Raw genomic sequence first — 21094 nt, forward strand, 5'->3', positions numbered from 1 at the left:
TAATAATGACAACAAGATCGCACTGTTTGATGTTATTGTGACAGAAGGAATGATGAGTTTGTACCCAATTGAAGGAGGCAGTGGGGGAGTAAAACCATGTGAATATCACACAAAGTGGAAAAAGAAAACGGGCTTATAAATAGAGGGAGGAAGGTCAGAGAGGAAAGAGTCAGACTTCCTGGACGTAACCTCAGGACGGGATGCACACGCTCCGGCCAAAACAACAAACTGGCGAAGAAGGAAGTTGCAAGCGTTTCCACATTTGCATCCTACGGGTTTGCAGCTCTCTGCTATGCGGAGGCTGCATCTGCTGCCCTGGCAAGTACCAACGTGGGCACCAGGAGCCCAGATCCCAGTCCGGAGTCTCTGGCGTGTGCAGGCAGTGATCTAATCAGGACTAATAGTGAAGCCCTCTGCAGCTGCTCTCACACGCCCACTCACTGACACACACACACACACACACACACACACACACACACACACACACACACACACACACACACACACACACACACACACACACACACACACACACTGCTGCTGCTGGACACTGCTACTCTGCAATTAAATATATTATACTCATTGCAGGGCAGAGGAGCCATAGTGGATCTAACATAATAGTGAGAGTCCATAGTGGATCTAACATAATAGTGAGAGTCCATAGTGGATCTAACATAATAGTGAGAGTCCATAGTGGATCTAACATAATAGTGAGAGTCCATAGTGGATCTAACATAATAGTGAGAGTCCATAGTGGATCTAACATAATAGTGAGAGTCCATAGTGGATCTAACATAATAGTGAGAGTCCAGTCCATAGTGGATCAAACATAATAGTGAGAGTCCAGTCCATAGTGGATCTAACATAATAGTGAGAGTCCAGTCCATAGTGGATCTAACATAATATTGTAAGAGTCCAGTCCATAGTGGATCTAACATAATAGTGAGAGTCCAGTCCATAGTGGATTTACATAATAGTGAAAGTCCAGTCTATAGTGGATCTAACATAATAGTGAGAGTCCAGTCTATTGTGGGTCTAACATAATAGTGAGAGTCCAGTCCATAGTGGATCTAATATAATAGTGTGAGAGTCCAGTCCATAGTGGAACCCAACATAATAGTGAGTGTCCAGTCCATAGTGGATCTAACATAATAGTGAGAGTCCAGTACATAGTGGATCTAACATGATAGTGTGAGTCCAGTCCATAGTGGATCTAACATAATAGTGTGAGAGTCCACTCCATAGTGGCTCTAACATAACAGTGAGAGTCTAGGCCACGCCTCCTCACCGCCACCTTGCAGCGGGTTACGGTGTGCTCTGCCTCGCTGTCGGACTGCCGGCTCCGCCTCTCCACAGCTCGTAAAGATTGTCAGTCATTTTTTTCAAAACGTATCTCATCCTGTGAGAAGCCTCCATTTTTGCTAATGATTTCCAATGTTGCAAAAATGTGCAGAATACAAATCAAAGATTTGCGTCAGCCTTTGATAGTAGGCTAATATAAACACTTACATCAATCATCCATCCATCCATCCATCATCTTCCGCTTATCCGAGGTCGGGTCGCGGGGGCAGCAGCCTAAGCAGGGAAGCCCAGACTTCCCTATCTCCAGCCACTTCGTCTAGCTCTTCCCGGGGGATCCCGAGGCGTTCCCAGGCCAGCCGGGAGACATAGTCTTTCCAACGTGTCCTGGGTCTTCCCCGTGGCCTCCTACCAGCTGGACGTGCCCTAAACACATCCCTAGGGAGGCGTTCGGGTGGCATCCTGACCAGATGCCCGAACCACCTCATCTGGCTCCTCTCGATATGGAGGAGCAGCGGCTTTACGTTGAGCCTCTCCCGGATGGCAGAGCTTCTCACCCTATCTCTAAGGGAGAGCCCCGCCACCCGGCGGAGGAAACTCATTTCGGCCGCTTGTACCCGTGATCTTATCCTTTCGGTCATGACCCAAAGCTCATGACCATAGGTGAGGATGGGAACGTAGATCGACCGGTAAATTGAGAGCTTTGCCTTCCGGCTCAGCTCCTTCTTCACCACAACGGATCGATACAACGTCCGCATTACTGAAGACGCCGCACCGATCCGCCTGTCGATCTCACGATCCACTCTTCCCCCACTCGTGAACAAGACTCCTAGGTACTTGAACTCCTCCACTTGGGGCAGGGTCTCCTCCCCAACCCGGAGATGGCACTCCACCCTTTTCCGGGCGAGAACCATGGACTCGGACTTGGAGGTGCTGATTCTCATTCCGGTCGCTTCACATCAATCAATGTTTACTTATATAGCCCTAAATCACTACTGTTTCAAAAGGCTGCACAAACCACTACAACATCCTCTGTAGGCCCACATAAGGGCAAGGAAAACTCACACCAGTGGGACGTCGGTTACAATGATGACTATGAGAACCTTGGAGAGGACCACATATATGGGCAACTCGAACTGTTACCGGGAGGGCATTCCAGAGTACTGGAGCCCGAATGGAAAATGCTCTATAGCCCGCAGTCTTTTTTTGGGCTTTGGGAATCACTAATAAGCCGGAGTCCTTTGAACGCAGACTTCTTGCCGGGACATATGGTACAATACAATCGGCAAGATAGGATGGAACTAGACCGTGTAGTATTTTATACGTAAGTAGTAAAACCTTAAAGTCACATCTTAAGTGCACAGGTGAGCCATCATGTGTTGTCTTCATTATAACACTTATATAAGACTTTTAAAGTCATTTTGATAGTAGGCTAATTTAGACACTTACATCATGTGTTGCCTTCATATAACACGTATATAAGACTTTTAAAGTAATTTTGATAGTAGGCTAATATAGACACTTACATCATGTGTTGTCTTCATTATAGGACTTATTTAAGACTTTTAATGTAATTTTGATAGTAGGCTAATATAGACACATCATGTGTTGCCTTCATTATAACACGTATATAAGACTTTTAAAGTCATTTTGATAGTAGGCTAATTTAGACACTTACATCATGTGTTGCCTTCATTATAACTTTCAAATAAGACTTAAAGTCATTTTGATAGTAGGCTAATATAGACACTTACATCATGTGTTGCCTTCATTATAACACGTATATAAGACTTTTAAAGTAATTTTGATAGTAGGCTAATATAGACACTTACATCATGTGTTGTCTTCATTATAGGACTTATTTAAGACTTTTAATGTAATTTTGATAGTAGGCTAATATAGACACTTACATCATGTGTTGACTTCATTATAACACGTATATAAGACTTTTAAAGTCATTTTGATAGTAGGCTAATTTAGACACATCATGTGTTGCCTTCATTATAACTTTCAAATAAGACTTAAAGTCATTTTGATAGTAGGCTAATATAGACACTTACATCATGTGTTGTCTTCATTATAACACTTATATAAAACTTTCAAAGTTATTTTGATAGTAGGCTAATATAGACACTTACATCATGTGTTGCCTTCATTATAACAATTGCAAAATACTATTGAAGTCATTTTGATAGTAGGCTAATATAGACACATCATGTGTTGTCTTCATTGTAGGACTTATTTAAGACTTTTAATGTAATTTTGATAGTAGGCTATTATAGACACTTACATCATGTGTTGTCTTCATTATAGGACTTATTTAAGACTTTTAATGTAATTTTGATAGAAGGCTAATATAGACACTTACATCATGTGTTGCTTTCATTATAACACTTATATAAGACTTTTAATTTTTTTAACGTGTTTCCAGACAGACTTATTTTTTATATTTGTGGTCCAACGTGGCTCTTTCAACATTTTGGCTTGCCGACCCCTGAGTTAGAAGAGATATTACACCCACCACACCAACAACTGCACCATCTTTAATAATGACCACACGGCGACTGAAATGATCACAATGATCCGTGACAGGGTGGCGTTTACTGCCTGCTGAGCGCCAATTCTGAACATACCACACACACACACACACACACACACACACACACACCCACACACAAACGCACCACATGTTGTAGGACAGGGGTGTCCAAACTTTTTCCACTGAGGACCGCTTACAGAAAAATCAAAGCAAGCGGGGGCAATTTTGTTATTTTTTTTTACTTTAAAAAACAATACAATATATGTATAAAAAATGTAGGTCTCCACTCAGTCCCCATAGGATTTTGGTCTAAGAAATATTAAAAATGTGTCATTATTCAGTATTATTATTTGTATTATTTTTCAAGTTTTGAATCTCTAAATCAACATTAGGTCATTTTGTCATTTTTAAAGATTTAAGTTATATGCTCTTTTTGTCAAAGAAAACCCAGTTTTTTACGGAAAAAACACAAAATATGCAATATTTCCACCCAAGAGGAATATTTGAGATTATATAATAATTGGAGCCTTCAAAAATCAATAACTCATAACACCATTGATTTTAATTCATTATTATTTTTAGAGCAATGGCACTTAAAAACAAATCACACCAAAATTATTGGGGATCCACTCATGAAAGTGTTAAAAAATAAATTATATATATTTTTTTACTGTTTACTTTTAACATAATAATCTCGAGATCATCTTCAGATCCATCCGTTAATTATAAGTTGTATTGATGTTTATGTTTTTTGTTTGTTCGTTTTCGGCCCTTATTTAAAAAAAAAAAAAACTAAACAAAAAAACAACTCCATTTTTTTATTTGGCAAACACAGAAAAATGCATAATATTCCCCCAAAATATCTCAAAGTGGAATATTTAATGTGACATAATTGGATCCTTGAATAGGTCAATAATTCATCATGACATTGATTTTGATTCATTATTATGTTTTAAAGAAAGAAACAGCCTGCATTGCAGCTTTGTGTTGGTAGAGGAAACATTGCAAGTCTGATAGTTTATATATCAATGATGAAATATTAACATTGCAACACATGCCAATACAGCCTTTTTAGTTTACTAAATTGCAATTTTAAATTTCGCACAAAGTATCCTGTTGAAAACGTCGCGGAACGATGAAACGTGCGCGTGACGTCTCCGGTTGTAGCGGACATGTTCTTCCAGCCCGATCCAAGCTATAAGTAGTCTGCTTTAGTCGCATAATTACACAGTATTCTGGACATCTATGTTGCTGAATCTTTTGCAATTTCTTCAATTAATAATGGAGACGTCAAAGAAGAAAGATGTAGGTGGGAAGCGGTGTATTGCAGCTGCCTTTAGCAACACAAACACAGCCGGTGTTTCCTTGTTTAAAATTCCCGGAGGTGAAGCTTTACTAAATATTAACATTGCAACACATGCCAATACGGCCTTTTTGGTTTACTAGATTGCAATTTTAAATTTTGCGCGAGGTATCCTGTTGGATTATAGCGGACATTTTTTTAGGCCCGATCCCAGCTATAAATAGTCTGCCTTAATCGCATAATTACACAGTATTCTGGACATCTATGTTGCTGAATCTTTTGCAATTTCTTCAATTAATAATGGAGACGTCAAAGAAGAAAGATGTAGGTGTGAAGCGGTGTATTGCAGCTGCCTTTAGCAACACAAACACAGCCGGTGTTTCCTTGTTTAAAATTCCCGGAGGTGAAGCTTTACTATGGAACAGAGCGGTCAAGCGAACATGGATCCCGACCACATGTCAACCGGCAGGTTTTGGTGAGAAAATTGTGGTAATAAGTCGGTTCTTACCGTAGAAATGAGCGGAGCTTGTGTCCTCCCTCAGAGACACTGGCGGTGACCACACCCGTGGTCACACCCCTCCGACTTTCAGGTAACATAAAATCTCACTGAAACACTAGTAAAACAAAAGCAGATAAGGGATTTTGCAGAATTATCCTAGTAAATGTGTCTAATAACATCTGAATCTGTCATGCCTGTAAATCAGGTTTATGTTTGGTCATGTTCTGTTTTGTTTTTTGGACTCTGGCTTCACATTTTGCACTTCCTGCTTTTGTTTGTTTCCACGCCAACCCATTAGTTTCCACCTGGTCCCCTTAGTCACTCCCCGATCCTCAGCCTCTCACACCTGGTTCTAATTACCACAGCAGTATTTAAGTCGTTTGTTTTCTCTTCCTCGGCCCGGCTTCTTTACCTACTGGACTGTGTTGAATACTCATGACCACGCGCCTACCTTTCCTTGCCGGACCCTTATGCTTTGCCACGCTGTTTGTTTGTAAGACTTCTTTGTTTATATGCCTCAGTGCTAGTTTTTTGCGTTTTATAGCATCTTCTGTTTGTTTTGTATATAGTATTGCCATTGTGCTGTTTTGGGTCTAAGTTTTAGCATAGATTATTATCCGCCATCGAGCGTGCTTTTTGTTTTGCCTTTTTGTATTATAGGGTATAAATAAAAACCATGTACTTACATTCACGTCTCGCCCGTTCGAATCATCCTTTGCGTAGAAGAAGCGAAATAAAGCCATGTCACAGTCCTGACAGAATCGCTCCAACAGCCCCTCGCCTTTTATTTTATTTTGTATTTATTTATTTTTCTTCTAGTCCTTCACTCTCACTTTCCTCATCCACGAATCTTTCATCCTCGCTCAAATTAATGGGGAAATTGTCGCTTTCTCTGTCCGAATCGCTGTAGCTGCTGGTGGCCATGATTGTAAACAATGTGAGGATGTGAGGAGCCCTACAACCTGTGACGTCACGCGCACATCGTCTGCTACTTCCGGTACAAGCAAGGCTTTTTTATTAGCGACCAGAAGTTGCGAACTTTATCGTCGATGTTCTCTACTAAATCCTTTCAGCAGAAATATGGCAATATCGCGAAATGATCAAGTATGACACACAGTATCCCCGTTTAAATAAGAAAATCTCATTTCAGTAGGCCTTTAAGTTGTTCAACACTCTCCCTTCTCATATTTTCGCCTTCACACATGTTGAATGGGAGACAGGTCTGGACTACAGGCAGGCCAGTCTAGTACCCGCACTCTTTTACTACAAAGCCACACTGTTGTAAGACGTGCCTTGGCATTGTCTTGCTGAAATAAGCAGGGGCGTCCATGATAACGTTGCTTGGATGGCAACATATGTTGCTCCAAAATCTGTATGGACCTTTCAGCATTAATGGTGCCTTCCCAGATGTGTAAGTTACCCATGCCTTGGCCACTAATACACCCACATACCGTCATAAATGCTGGCTTTTACATTTTGCGCCTAGAACATTCCGGAGGGTCCACAGTTTCCAAAAACAATTTGAAAAGTCGACTCGTCACTTTTTCACTTTGCATCAGTCCATCTTCTATGAGGTTGGGCCCAGCAAAGCCAGCGGAGTTTCTGGGTGTTGTTGATAAATGGCTGACGCTTTGCATAGTAGAGTTCTAACTTGCACTTACAGATGTAGTGACCAGTCCGGATGGTTCTTTTCCACGACGTCCACAGTTTCCGAAAACAATTTGACGTCACGCGCACATCGTCTGCTACTTCCGGTACAGGCAAGGCTTTTTTATTAGCGACGAAAAGTTGGCAACTTTATCGTCGATGAGAAGTGAATTATATTTATATAGCGCTTTTTCTCTAGTGACTCAAAGCGCTTTACATAGTGAAACCCAATATCTGAGTACATTCAAACCAGTGCGGGTGGCACTGGGAGCAGGTGGTTAAAGTGTCTGGCCCAAGGACACAGCGGCAGTAACTAGGTTGTCAGAAGCGGGAATCGAACCTGCAACCCTCAAGTTGCTGGCACGGCCACTCTACCAACCGAGCTAAACCGCCCCTCTATGTATGGATAACCTGTAGATGCATTTGCAACTATATTACATTTCCTTCCACCCACATTTAATGCGAAACAAACACTTACCAATCGACGGATTTAAGTTGCTCCAGTGTCAAAAGATGCGAAAGTCCTGATCGTTTGGTCCGCACATTTTACCGGCGATGCTAACGCAGCTATTCGGCCACGCTATGGCTATGAATAGCGTCAATAGCTATTCGCTCAATAGCTTCAGTTTTTTCTTCAATACTTTCATACTCCAACCATCTGTTTCAATACATGCGTAATCTGTTGAATCGCTTAAACTGCTGAAATCCGAGTTTGAATCCGAGCTAATGTCGCTATATCTTGCTGTGGTATTCCCATTGTTTGTTTACATTGGCAGCACAGGGAAATGGATAGTGGTTTCGAAGATAGCGAAAATAAGGCACTTTAAAGCTTTATTTAGGGATATTACGAGACCGGTAAAATTTTGAAAAAATACATCAAAAAATACAACTAGCCACTGGGAACTAATTTTTATTGTTTTTAACCCTTTTGAAATTGTGATAATGTTCCCCTTTAAGCAACACAAACACAGCCTGTGTTTCCTTGTATACATTCCCGAAAGTGAAGCTTTACTATGGAACAGAGCGGTCAAGCGAACATGGTTCCCGCCCACACGTCAACCGGCAGATTTCTGTGGGAAAATTGTGGTAATAAGTCGGCTCTTACCGTAAACATGAGCGGAGCTTGTGTCGTTCCTTCTGCACCTGTCAAAGAGGCAGCTGCGGACTCTCTTGCCTCCTCCCACCGGCCGCCCCCGAACGTGGGATGCTTCCACCGTGGAGGAGGGGGGAAAAAAAGCTCAGCCCGGCCCCAACGGCTGCCTTTGCTTCACCTCAGAGACACTGGCGGTCACCACACCCGTGGCTACACCCCTCCGACTTTCAGACACGACTATATAAACTCACTAAAACACTAGTAACACAGTAAGCAGATAAGGGATTTTCCAGAATTATCCTAGCAAATGTGTCTAATAACATCTGAATCGCTCCCACTGCCCTCTCGTTTTTTTTCCCCTAGTCCTTCACTCTCACTTTCCTCATCCACAAATCTTTCATCCTCGCTCGAATTAACGTGGAAATTGTCGCTTTCTCGGTCCGAATCGCTCTGGCTGCTGGTGGCCATGATTGTAAACAATGTTCAGATGTGAGGAGCTCCACAACACGTGACGTCACGTCCACATCGTCTGCTACTTCCGGTACAGGCAAGGCTTTTTTATGAGCCACCAAAAGTTGCGAACTTTATCGTGGATGTTCTCGACTAAATCCTTTCAGCAAAAATATGGCAATATGGTCAAGTATGACACATAGAATGGACCTGCTATCCCCGTTTAAATAAGAACATCTCATATCAGTAGGCCTTTAAAAAAATTACCTGCAGGCCACACTTTGGACACCCCTGTTGCAGGAAGACAGACAGACTGAAAGGAATGTCGCATCCTTGTATTATACAGCAGAGGAAGTCCGATGCGGGTCACCCTCATACGCATGCACTTTATATATACAGCAAATAAATAGTGCACTTTTCACACATGGTGTGGTTTCTGCCGGTTGGCAAGAAAAGAGCACATCCACAGCTGACCACCACGGTGTGTGTTGATGTCTTCCTGCTATTGTGGCTCGTGGAGGGAGCGTTCCTGTATGTGTTTGTGTGTCGGAGGGTGGGAGTTGAAGGGTCAGGCGTAGGCTGACTCCCGACCCTTTTGTGTTGTCGGATCATGTAAAGATTGCAGTCGGCTTTCCTGTTTATCTCCACTTCAAATGAAGCCACGCTGGAAGGACCATGAAGCAGTACTGTACACATCCAGTCTGGGTTTTCATCACGCTCACAAGACCATTTGACTCATTAATAAGCCAGCCTTTAAAGGCCTTCTAAAATGAGATGTTCTTATTTAAACGGGGATAGCAGGTCCATTCTATGTGTCATACTTGATCATTTCGCGATATTGCCATATTTTTGCTGAAAGGATTTAGTAGAGAACATCGACGATAAAGTTCGCCACTTCTGGTCGCTAATAAAAAGCCTTGCCTGTACCGGAAGTAGCAGACGATGTGTGCTATGATGTCACTGGTTGTGGAGCTCCTCACATCTGAACATTGTTTACAATCATGGCCACCAGCAGCTAGAGCGATTCAGACCGAGAAAGCGACAATTTCCCCATTAATTTGAGCGAGGATGAAAGATTCATGGATGAGGAAAGTGAGAGTGAAGGACTAGGAAGAAAAAAAAGACGAGGGCAGTGGGAGCGATTCAGATGTTATTAAACACATTTACTAGGATAATTCTGCAAAATCCATTATCTGCTTATTGTGTTACTAGTGTTTTAGTGAGATTCAGACCGAGAAAGCGACGATTTCCCCATTAATTTGAGCGAGGATGAAAGATTTGTGGATGAGGAAAGTGAGAGTAAAGGACTAGGAAAAAATAAAAAAAGACGAGGGGCAGTGGGAGCGATTCAGATGTTATTAAACACATTTACTAGGATAATTCTGCAAAATCCATTATCTGCTGTGTTACTAGTGTTTTAGAGCGATTCAGACCGAGAAAGCGACGATTTCCCCATTAATTTGAGCGAGGATGAAAGATTCATGGATGAGGAAAGTGAGAGTGAAGGACTAGGGGAAAAAAAAAAAGACGAGGGGCAGTGGGAGCGATTCAGATGTTATTAAACACATTTACTAGGATAATTCTGCAAAATCCATTATCTGCTTATTGTGTTACTAGTATTTTAGAGCGATTCAGACCGAGAAAGCAACGATTTCCCCATTAATTTGAGCGAGGATGAAAGATTCATGGATGAGGAAAGCGAGAGTGAAGGACTAGGGAAAAAAAAAAAAGACGAGGGGGCAGTGGGAGCGATTCAGATGTTATTAAACACATTTACTAGGATAATTCTAGAAAATCCATTATCTGCTTATTGTGTTACTAGTGTTTTAGAGCGATTCAGACCGAGAAAGCAACAATTTCCCCATTAATTTGAGCGAGGATGAAAGATTCGTGGATGAGGAAAGTGAGAGTGAAGGACTAGGGGAAAAAAAAAAAAGACGAGGGGCAGTGGGAGCGATTCAGATGTTATTAAACACATTTACTAGGATAATTCTGCAAAATCCATTATCTGCTTATTGTGTTACTAGTGTTTTAGAGCGATTCAGACCGAGAAAGCGACGATTTCCCCATTAATTGGAGCGAGGATGAAAGATTCATGGATGAGGAAAGCGAGAGTGAAGGACTGGGGAAAAAAAAAAAAAAGACGAGGGCAGTGGCAGCGATTCAGATGTTATTAAACACATTTACTAGGATAATTCTGGAAAATCCATTATCTGCTTATTGTGTTACTGGTGTTTTAGAGCGATTCAGACCGAGAAAGCGACGATTTCCCCATTAATTTGAGCGAGGATGAAAGATTCGTGGATGAGGAAAGTGAGAGTGAAGGACTAGGAAAAAAAAAAAAAAGACGAGGGGCAGTGGGAGCGATTCAGATGTTATTAAACACATTTACTAGGATAATTCTGCAAAATCCATTATCTGCTTATTGTGTTACTAGTGTTTTAGAGCGATTCAGACCGAGAAAGCAACAATTTCCCCATTAATTTGAGCGAGGATGAAAGATTCGTGGATGAGGAAAGTGAGAGTGAAGGACTATGGGAAAAAAAAAAAAGACGAGGGGCAGTGGGAGCGATTCAGATGTTATTAAACACATTTACTAGGATAATTCTGCAAAATCCATTATCTGCTTATTGTGTTACTAGTGTTTTAGAGCGATTCAGACCGAGAAAGCGACGATTTCCCCATTAATTGGAGTGAGGATGAAAGATTCATGGATGAGGAAAGCGAGAGTGAAGGACTGGGGAAAAAAAAAAAAAGTCGAGGGCAGTGGGAGCGATTCAGATGTTATTAAACACATTTACTAGGATAATTCTAGAAAATCCATTATCTGCTTATTGTGTTATTAGTGTTTTAGTGAGATTATATGGTCGTACCTGTACAACCTGATGATCGGCCCCGAGGATGAAAGATTTGTGGATGACGATATTGAGAGTGAAGGACTAGGAAAAAAAATGGCTGTACAGTGAGAGCGATTAATAGACACATTTACTAGGATAATTTGGGAAAATCCCTTATCTGCCTATTGTGTTACTTGTGTTTTAGTTGATCTGCCGTTTCTTTTCTTTTTCTCCTATGTCCCACTCTCCCTTGCGGAGGGGGTCTGGTCCGATCCGGTGGCCATGTACTGCTTGCCTGTGTATCGGTTGGAGGACATCTCTGCGCTGCTGATCCGCCTCCGCTTGGGATGGTTTCTTGCTGGCTCCGCTGTGAACGAGACTCTCGCTGCTGTGTTGGATCCGCTTTGGAGTGGACTCTCGCGGCTGTGTTGGATCCATTATGGATTGAACTTTCACAGTATCATGTTAGACCCGCTCCACATCCATTGCTTTCGTCCTCTCCAAGGTTCTCATAGTCATCATTGTTACCGACGTCCCACTGGGTGTGAGTTTTCCTCGCCCTTGTGTGGGCCTACCGAGGATGTCGTAGTGGTTTGTGCAGCCCTTTGAGACACTAGTGATTTAGAGCTATATAAGTAAACATTGATTGATTGATAGTGAGATTAGATAGTACCTGAAAGTCAGAGGGGTGTGGCCACGGGTGTGGTGACCGCACTGTCTCCGGTGGGAGGAGGTAATAGTCCGCAGCTGCTGCAGGAGGACGCCATCTCCGCTCATAACTACGGTAAGAGCCGACTTATTACAACAATTTTCTCACCGAAACCTGCCGGTTGACAAGTGGTCAGGATCCATGTTCGCGTGACCGCTCTGTTCCATAGTAAAGCTTCACCTTCGGGAATTTTAAACAAGGAAACACCGGCTGTGTTTGTGTGGCTAAAGGCTAAAAGCTTCCCACCTACATCTTTCTTCTTTGACGTCTCCATTATTAATTGAACAAATTGCAAACGATTCAGCAACACGGGTGTCGAGAATACTGTGTAATTATGCGATTAAAGCAGACTACTTATAGCTTGGATCGGGCTGGAAAATAATGTCCGCTACAACCCGAGACGTCAAACGCACGCGTCATCATACACTAGTGATTTAGGGCTATATAAGTAAACATTGATTGATTGATTGATTGATTGATTGTGAGATTATATGGTAGCAGAAAGTCGGAGGTGTGTGGCCACGGGTGTGGTGACCGCAGTGTCTCTGGTGGGAGGAGGTAATAGTCCGCAGCTGCTGCAGGAGGACGCCATCTCCGCTCATAACTACGGTAAGAGCCGACTTATTACAACAATTTTCTCACCGAAACCTGCCGGTTGACATGTGGTCAGGATCCATGTTCGCGTGACCGCTCTGATCCATAGTAAAGCTTCACCTTCGGGAATTTTAAACAAGGAAACACCGGCTGTGTTTGTGTGGCTAAAGGCTAAAAGCTTCCCACCTACATCTTTCTTCTTTGACGTCTCCATTATTAATTGAACACATTGCAAAAGATTCAGCAACACAGATGTCCAGAATACTGTGGAATTATGTGATTAAAGCAGACTACTTATAGCTTGGATTGGGCTGGAAAATAATTTCCGCAACAACCCGAGACGTCAAACGCACGCGTCATCATACACTAGTGATTTAGCGCTATATAAGTAAACATTGATTGATTGATTGATTGATAGTGAGATTATAAAGTACCTGAAAGTCGGAGGGGTGTGGCCACGAGTGTGGTGACCGCAGTGTCTCCGGTGGGAGGAGGTAATAGTCCGCAGCTGCTGCAGGAGGACGCCATCTCCGCTCATTACGGTACGAGCCGACTTATTACCACCATTTTCTCACAGAAACCTGCCGGTTGACTTGTGGTCGGGATCCATGTTCGCGTGACCGCTCTGTTCCATAGTAAAGCTTCACCTTCGGGAACTTTAAATAAGGAAACACCGGCTGTGTTTGTGTGGCTAAAGGCTAAAAGCTTCCCACCTACATCCTTCTTCTTTGACGTCTCCATTATTCATTGAACAAATTGCAAAAGATTCAGCAACACAGATGTCCAGAATACTGTGGAATTATATGATTAAAGCAGACTACTTATAGCTTGGATTGGGCTGGAAAATAATTTCCGCAACAACCCGAGACGTCAAACGCACGCGTCATCATACACTAGTGATTTAGGGCTATATAAGTAAACATTGATTGATTGATTGATTGATTGATTGTGAGATTATATAGTACCTGAAAGTCGGAGGTGTGTGGCCACGGGTGTGGTGACCGCAGTGTCTCTGGTGGGAGGAGGTAATAGTCCGCAGCTGCTGCAGGAGGACGCCATCTCCGCTCATAACTACGGTACGAGCCGACATATTACCACCATTTTCTCACAGAAACCCGCCGGTTGACTTGTGGTCGGGATCCATGTTCGCGTGACCGCTCTGTTCCATAGTAAAGCTTCACCTTCGGGAATTTTAAACAAGGAAACACCGTGTTTGTGTGACTAAAAGCTAAAAGCTTCCCACCTACATCTTTCTTCTTTGACGTCTCCATTATTAATTGAACAAATTGCAAAAGATTCAGCAACACGGGTGTTGAGAATACTGTGTAATTATGCGATTAAAGCAGATTACTTATAGCTTGGATCGGGCTGGAAAATAATGTCCGCTACAACCCGAGACGTCAAACACCCGTGTCATCATACCGCAATGTTTTTAACAAAAACCTCATCTGGCTCCTCTCCACATGGAGAGGAGCCAGATGAGGTGGTTCGGGCATCTGGTCAGGATGCCTCCCTAGGGAGGTGTTTCCGGCACGTCCGACCGGTAAGATGCCACGGGGAAGACCCAGGACACGTTGGGAAGACTATGCCTCCCGGCTGGCCTGGGAACGCCTCGGGATCCTCCCGGGAGGAACTGGACGAAGTGGCTGGGGAGAGGGAAGTCTGGGCTTCCCTGCTTAGGCTGCTGCCCCCGCGACCTGACCCCGGATAAGCTGAAGGATGGATGGATAGATTTATATAGCGCAATATACAATGTTGATATCACCTTATATTGTCAACAAATACATTACAAATTTTATCGTGGACTTTTGTCAACAAATTGTTGCGTCCCTATTTGAGTGGCATGAGGCGGTCCGTGGGCTCAAAGAGTTGGTGGACCGCTGTCGTGAAGAGTACTAAAATTCATCTGTCCTTCTGGCGTCCTTGCTTTCCTGTTGTTAACATTACAGCACCTTAAATTCCAGGTGCATTGTGTGAAGCACGGCAGAGTGCTTAAGTGTTAAGTTGAGTTATTCTTAGACACATTGATGAGATCGGATTGAAAGTTTAAGGTTCCCGCGACCTAATGCCACAATGCCGGCCCCTCGTTCTAAACACAGTTACCCGACACGCCGCTCCACGCCGCGCAGCTCGGATGTCCGTCAGGTCTCTGGTGTCCGACAATTGCTTACTTGAAGGACGGCGTGTCGGCGGCTGAAAGACGGCGGACCCGTTGGCGGGCTAAGTGAGTTAGGCTCTTTCAAGGAGTACCATGATAAATGTCAGGAGGCGAGGGAGGGTGAACAGAGTCTTTCTCCGGCTTCTTGGCCGCAGGTAAGAAATGAGTGGATGCCATTTTTCAAACAGGATTATCCTACGTGGACGCCGTACGCCGCAGTTCTTCTTTTGACCGAATTTTTCCACCTTAGAAGTCAACAGAAAAAGAGCCTCATTTAGTAAAGTTCCTGCTGTCCACCGTAGGAACTTTCCCACTTACATTTCCCTGTGTTTCCACCAAAAACTACCTGGGGAAATTTACTTCTTCGGGAACTATATTCATTTCCTGGTAGTGAGGTGGGACTTTTGGAAGGTTTTTGGTTACTTCTATCTGGCATTACAGTATGTAAGGACTTGTTTATTCAATTTAGTGTACAATTTAATTCTGTTTTCTATTCTTTACTAACTTAACTCTAATACGCAAAGTTACAAGAGTTGGGAAGACTCTTTTAACCCTTGTGTAATGTTCATATTGTTGTTACTCAGCCAGCGTTTGTGGGTCTGACGGACCCATTGCATTTTGTGGCTTTTAAAGGTCTACTGAAAGCCACTACTAGCGACCACGCAGTCTGATAGTTTATATATCAATGATGAAATATTAACATTGCAACACATGCCAATACGGCCTTTTTAGTTTACTAAATTGCAATTTTAAATTTCGCGCCAAACTATCCTGCTGAAACGTCGCGGTATGATGAGGCGTGCGCGTGACGTCACACATTGTAGAGGACATTTTGTTCCAGCATCGTTCCCAGCTATAAGTCTGTTTTCCTCGCATAATTCCACAGTATTCTGTACATCTGTGTTGCTGAATCTTTTGCAATTTGTTCAATGAATAATGGAGACATCAAAGAAGAAAGCTGTAGATGGGAAGCGGTGTATTGCGGCCGGCTTTAGCATCACAAACACAGCCGGTGTTCCAACATCTCTGTTTTTAAAGGCCTACTGAAAGCCACTACTAGCGACCACGCAGTCTGATAGTTTATATATCAATGATGAAATATTAACATTGCAACACATGCCAATACGGGTTAGTGCGTCTGCCTCACAATACGAAGTTCCTGCAGTCCTGGGTTCAAATCCAGGCTCGGGATCTTTCTGTGTGGAGTTTGCATGTTCTCCCCGTGAATGCGTGGGTTCCCTCCGGATACTCCGGCTTCCTCCCGCTTCCAAAGACATGCTCCTGGGGATAGGTTGATTGGCAACACTAAATTGGCCCTAGTGTGTGAATGTGAGTGTGAATGTTGTCTGTCTATCTGTGTTGGCCCTGCGATGAGGTGGCGACTTGTCCAGGGTGTACCCCGCCTTCCGCCCGATTGTAGCTGATATAGGCGCCAGCGCCCCCCGCGACCCCGAAAGGGAATAAGCGGTAGAAATGGATGGATGGATGGGCACATGCCAATACAGCATTTTTAGTTTCCTAAATTGCAATTTTGAATTTCCCGGGAGTTTTATCTTGAAAAGTGTAATGATGATGTGCACGCAAGACGTCACGGGTTTTTAGGAAGTATGAGCGCTACTACGCACACACACAGCTAAAAGTCGTCTGCTTTAACGGCATAATTACACAGTATTTTGGAGAACCGTGTTGCTGAATCTTTGCAATTTGTTCAATTAATATTGGAGAAGTCAAAGTAGAAAGATGGAGTTGGGAAGCTTTAGCCTTTAGCCACACAAACACACGGTGATTCCTTGTTTAAAATTCACGGAGTTGAAACTTTCCTATGGATCACAACGAACATGGATCCCGACCACTTGTCAACCAGCAGGTTTCGGTGAGAAAATTGTGGTTAAAAAGTCGCCACTTACCGGATATCAGCTGAGCTTGCGCCTCCCGTACAGCTGCCGTCGACTTCCCCGAGACACTGCGCGTCAACACGTACACCTCCGACTATCAGGTACTGTTAAACGCACTAAAACACTAGCAACACAATAGAAAGATAAGGGATTTCCCAGAATTATCCAAGTAAATGTCTCTAAAAACATATGAACCCGTCTCAATGCAACACGATTGCAATCGCATATATATTTTTTTAAATTTATTTTAATTGTATTTTTTTTTTCTAGTCCGTCGCTATCAATATCCTCAAACACGGATCTTTCATCCTCGCTCAAATTAATGGGGAAAATGTAGTTTTCTCGGTCCGAATAGCACTTTTTGTGAGGAGCCCCCACACGTGTGACGTCATCGTCTGCGACTTCCGGTAGAGGCAGGGCTTTTCTCCAGTTGCGAACTTTATCGTGGATGTTCTCTACTAAATCCTTTCAGCAAAAATATGGCAATATTGCGAAATGATCAAGTATGACACAGAATGGACCTGCTATCCCCGTTTAAATAAGAACATCTCATTTCAGTAGGCCTTTAATGCCTCACGATCAAACACTTTTATGTTAAAATACTGAACAGATGATTACCTAAAAGTGTTTGATTGTGAGGTATCAAAAGCCACAAAATGCAACGGGTCCATCAGACCCACAAACGCTGGCTGAGTAACACCAATATGAACGTTGCACGAAAAATTTCTCTGCCGGTTTCTGCATCCTACAGCGATTCTTCTTTTGTGTTTCTGCACCTGTGGTTCCGACACAAGGTTACAACATTGTTTGTCAACACTCTGCTCTCATTTTCTCGCACATTTGACTCTCTGATGTTCTGTGTACCTACACTCTGTCCTCCTCCTGTCAATAGGCCTGCTGTGTGTGTGTGTGTGTGTGTGTGTGTGTGTGTGTGTGTGTGTGTGTGTGTGTGTGTGGTTCCCACACAAGGTTGCAACACTGTTTATAAACACTGTCTACTCTCATTTTCTTGCACATTTGACCCTCTGATGTTCTGTGTACCCATACTTCTGTCTTCCTCCTTTCTAGGGCGTGTGTGCGTGCGTGTGTGGTACTCAGAACATCAATTTCCACACTTCTATAAGCCCCGGTTACAGTGGACTCGGACATCTTAGATGTAATAGAAATGTGTAGGGGGGTGTATGGTGTGTGGTCATTAAATATGTATTCTCATATATATTCTTCACAGAAAATGAGCCCAAAGTCAGTGAGTCTCAGTTTGAAATATTAATTCATTAATACAAGGTTGCAACATTGTTTGTCAACACTGTCTGCTCTCATTTTCTCTCACATTTGACCCTCTGATGTTCTGTGTACCTACACTCTGTCCTCTTCCTGTCTAGACCTGCTGTGTGTGTGTGTGTGTGTGTGTGTGTGTGTGTGTGTGTGTGTGTGTGTGTGTGTGTGCGTGCGTGCGTGCGTGCGGTTCCCACACAAGGTTACAACATTGTTTGTCAACACTCTGCTCTCATTTTCTCGCACATTTGACCCTCTGATGGTCTGTGTACCTACACTCTGTCCTCCTTTCTAGGGTGTGTGTGTGTGCGCGTGTGCGTGCGTGCGTGCATGTGTGTGTGTGTTTGGTACTCAGAACATCAATTTCCACACTTCTATCAGCCCCGGTTACAGTGGACCCGGACATCTTAGATGTAATAGAAATGTGTAGGGGGGTGTATGGTGTGTGGTCATTAAATATGTATTCTCATATATATTCTTCACAGAAAATGAGCCAAAGTCAGTGAGTCTCAGTTTGAAATATTAATTCATTAATACAAGGTTGCAACATTGTTTGTCAACACTGTCTGCTCTCATTTCTCGCACATTTGACCCTGTGATGTTCTGTGTACCTACACTCTGTCCTCCTCCTGTCTAGACCTGCTATGTGTGTGTGTGTGTGTGTGTGTGTGTGTGTGTGTGTGTGCGTGCGTGTGTGTGTGTGTGGTTCTCACACAAGGTTGCAACACTGTTTGTCAACACTGTCTGCTCTCATTTTCTCGCACATTTGACCCTCTGATGTTCTGTGTACCTACACTCTGTCCTCCTCCTTTCTAGGGTGTGTGTGTGTGTGTGTGTGCGTGTGTGTGTGTGTGTGTGTGCGGTTTTCACACAAGTTTACAACATTGTTTGTCAACACTGTCTGCTCTCATTTTCTCGCACATTTGACCCTCTGATGTTCTGTGTACCTACACTCTGTCCGCCTCCTTTTTAGGGTGTTTGTGTGTGTGTGTGTGTGTGTGTGTGTGTGTGTGTGTGTGTTTGTGTGTGTCTGTGTGTCTGTGTGTGTGTGTGTGTGTGTGTGTGTGTGTGTGTGTGTGTGTGTGTGTGTGTGTGTGTGTGTGTGTGTGTGTTGTGCGGGGTACTCAAAACATCAATTTCCACACTTGTATTAGCCCCGGGTCCAGTGGACCTGGACAGCTTATATGTAATAGACATGTGTAGGGAGGTGTATGGTGTGTGGTCATTAAATATGTATTCAGATAAATGTTGTATCATTTTTCTTTTAATGAAAATTGAAAACGGGTCCCACAGACCAAAACACCACACAAGTACTTACGGAGCAGTGTTTCCCCTAGACCGACAAGATACCTGTAGTGGTGGAGGCGTGGTTATGGGTATGGTCACCATGATGTCATCGAATAATTTGCTTAATCTGCTATGGTAATATGAATTTCTACAAAAGAAAATATTCACTCATGTTTTTTTTTAATAGACTCTCCTTAGTTTTGTCCTGCTTCTGATTGTGTGATTTATTTCCTGTGCGGCTCTTTTTGAAACCAAACGCTAAATCTTACACTGTACGTTTGTTGTCAACGTGGGATAAAGACTGACATTTATACTTTATGTATTATTTACCACTGACCTGGAACTTAAGGACTTGCCTCCCCCTCATTAATTTATCATTATTTTGAGGGGACGACTTTCTGACTGTTTTATATATTATTGCTTTGTATTTTTTTGTACTTAAACTTTAATTAAATAAATATGACCTGCTATTGACTGGTATCAATATAACAGTGGTGTGGCGTCAGGGCCAGCAAGACCTTCTTTGCTGGCCTAACATACACTATATTGCCAAAAGTATTTGGCCACCCATCCAAATGACGAGAATCCGATGTCCTAATCACTTGACCCGGTGTATTAAATCAAGCACTTAGGCATGGAGACTGTTTCTACAAACATTTGTGAAAGAATGGGCCGCTCTCAGTTATTTCCAGCGTGGAACTGTCATAGGATGAAACAAATCGGGTTGTGAAATCTCCTCGCTCCTAAATATTCCAAAGTCAACTTTATTATAAGAAAAGTGAAATTTGGGAACAACACCAACTCAGTCACCAAGTGGTAGGCCACATAAACTGACAGAGAGGATATGAAGCGCATAGTGCAAAGACTTTCTGCACAGTCAGTTGCTACAGAGCTCCAACTTTATGTGACCTTCCAATCAGCCCACGTACAGTACGCAGAGAGCTTCATGGAATGGGTTTCCATGGCCGAGCGGCTGTATCTAAGCCATGCATCACCAAGTCCAATCCATAGCTTGGGATGCAGTGGTGTAAAGCACGTCGCAAAAGGACTCTAGAGCAGTGGAGACGCCTTCTCTGGAGTGACGAGTCATGCTTTTCTATCTGGCAATCTGATGGACCAGTCTGGGTTTGGAGGTTGCCAGGAGAACGCTATATTTCAGACTGCATTGTGCTGCTTGTGAAATTTGGTGTAGGAGGAATTATGGTGTGGGGTTGGTTTTTCAGGAGTTGGTCTTGGCCCCTCAGCCCCTAATCACCCACATCTCCGGACCTCGCCAAGGTTTCTCATTGTCCCATTGGGTTTAGTTTTTCCTTTCCCTGATGTGAGATCTGATCCAAGGATGTTATTGTGGCTTGTGCAGCCCTTTTAGACACTGGTGATTTAGGGCTATATGAGTAAATATTGATTGATTGATTTTGTACCACTACGTCCTCCGCCTGATTTGCGTCAACTGTGGTAGAACACAAACGACACAGATCTGTAGGATCTTGAAGTTCCTGAACTTTTGTT

At 43.1% G+C, this 21094-nt stretch overlaps 1 protein-coding gene across 4 annotated transcripts in view; it reads left to right on the forward strand.

Moving 5' to 3' along the window:
• Positions 1-21094, forward strand: part of dgki (diacylglycerol kinase, iota) — a 170442-nt gene that overhangs the window by 54433 nt on the left and 94915 nt on the right. Inside the window, exon 1 of one of the 4 annotated variants that reach the window (XM_061914182.1) lies at positions 15053-15283. The exons of the other annotated variants lie outside the window; for them this stretch is intronic. Within the exon in view, the coding sequence (XP_061770166.1) occupies positions 15222-15283 (62 nt within the window). The 5' untranslated portion in view covers positions 15053-15221. Of the gene's footprint in view, positions 1-15052; positions 15284-21094 lie in introns of those variants that run through there. 4 annotated transcript variants of the gene reach the window in all.

This window comes from Nerophis ophidion, linkage group LG10 (assembly GCF_033978795.1).
Source record: "Nerophis ophidion isolate RoL-2023_Sa linkage group LG10, RoL_Noph_v1.0, whole genome shotgun sequence".
Lineage (NCBI taxonomy): Eukaryota > Metazoa > Chordata > Actinopteri > Syngnathiformes > Syngnathidae > Nerophis > Nerophis ophidion.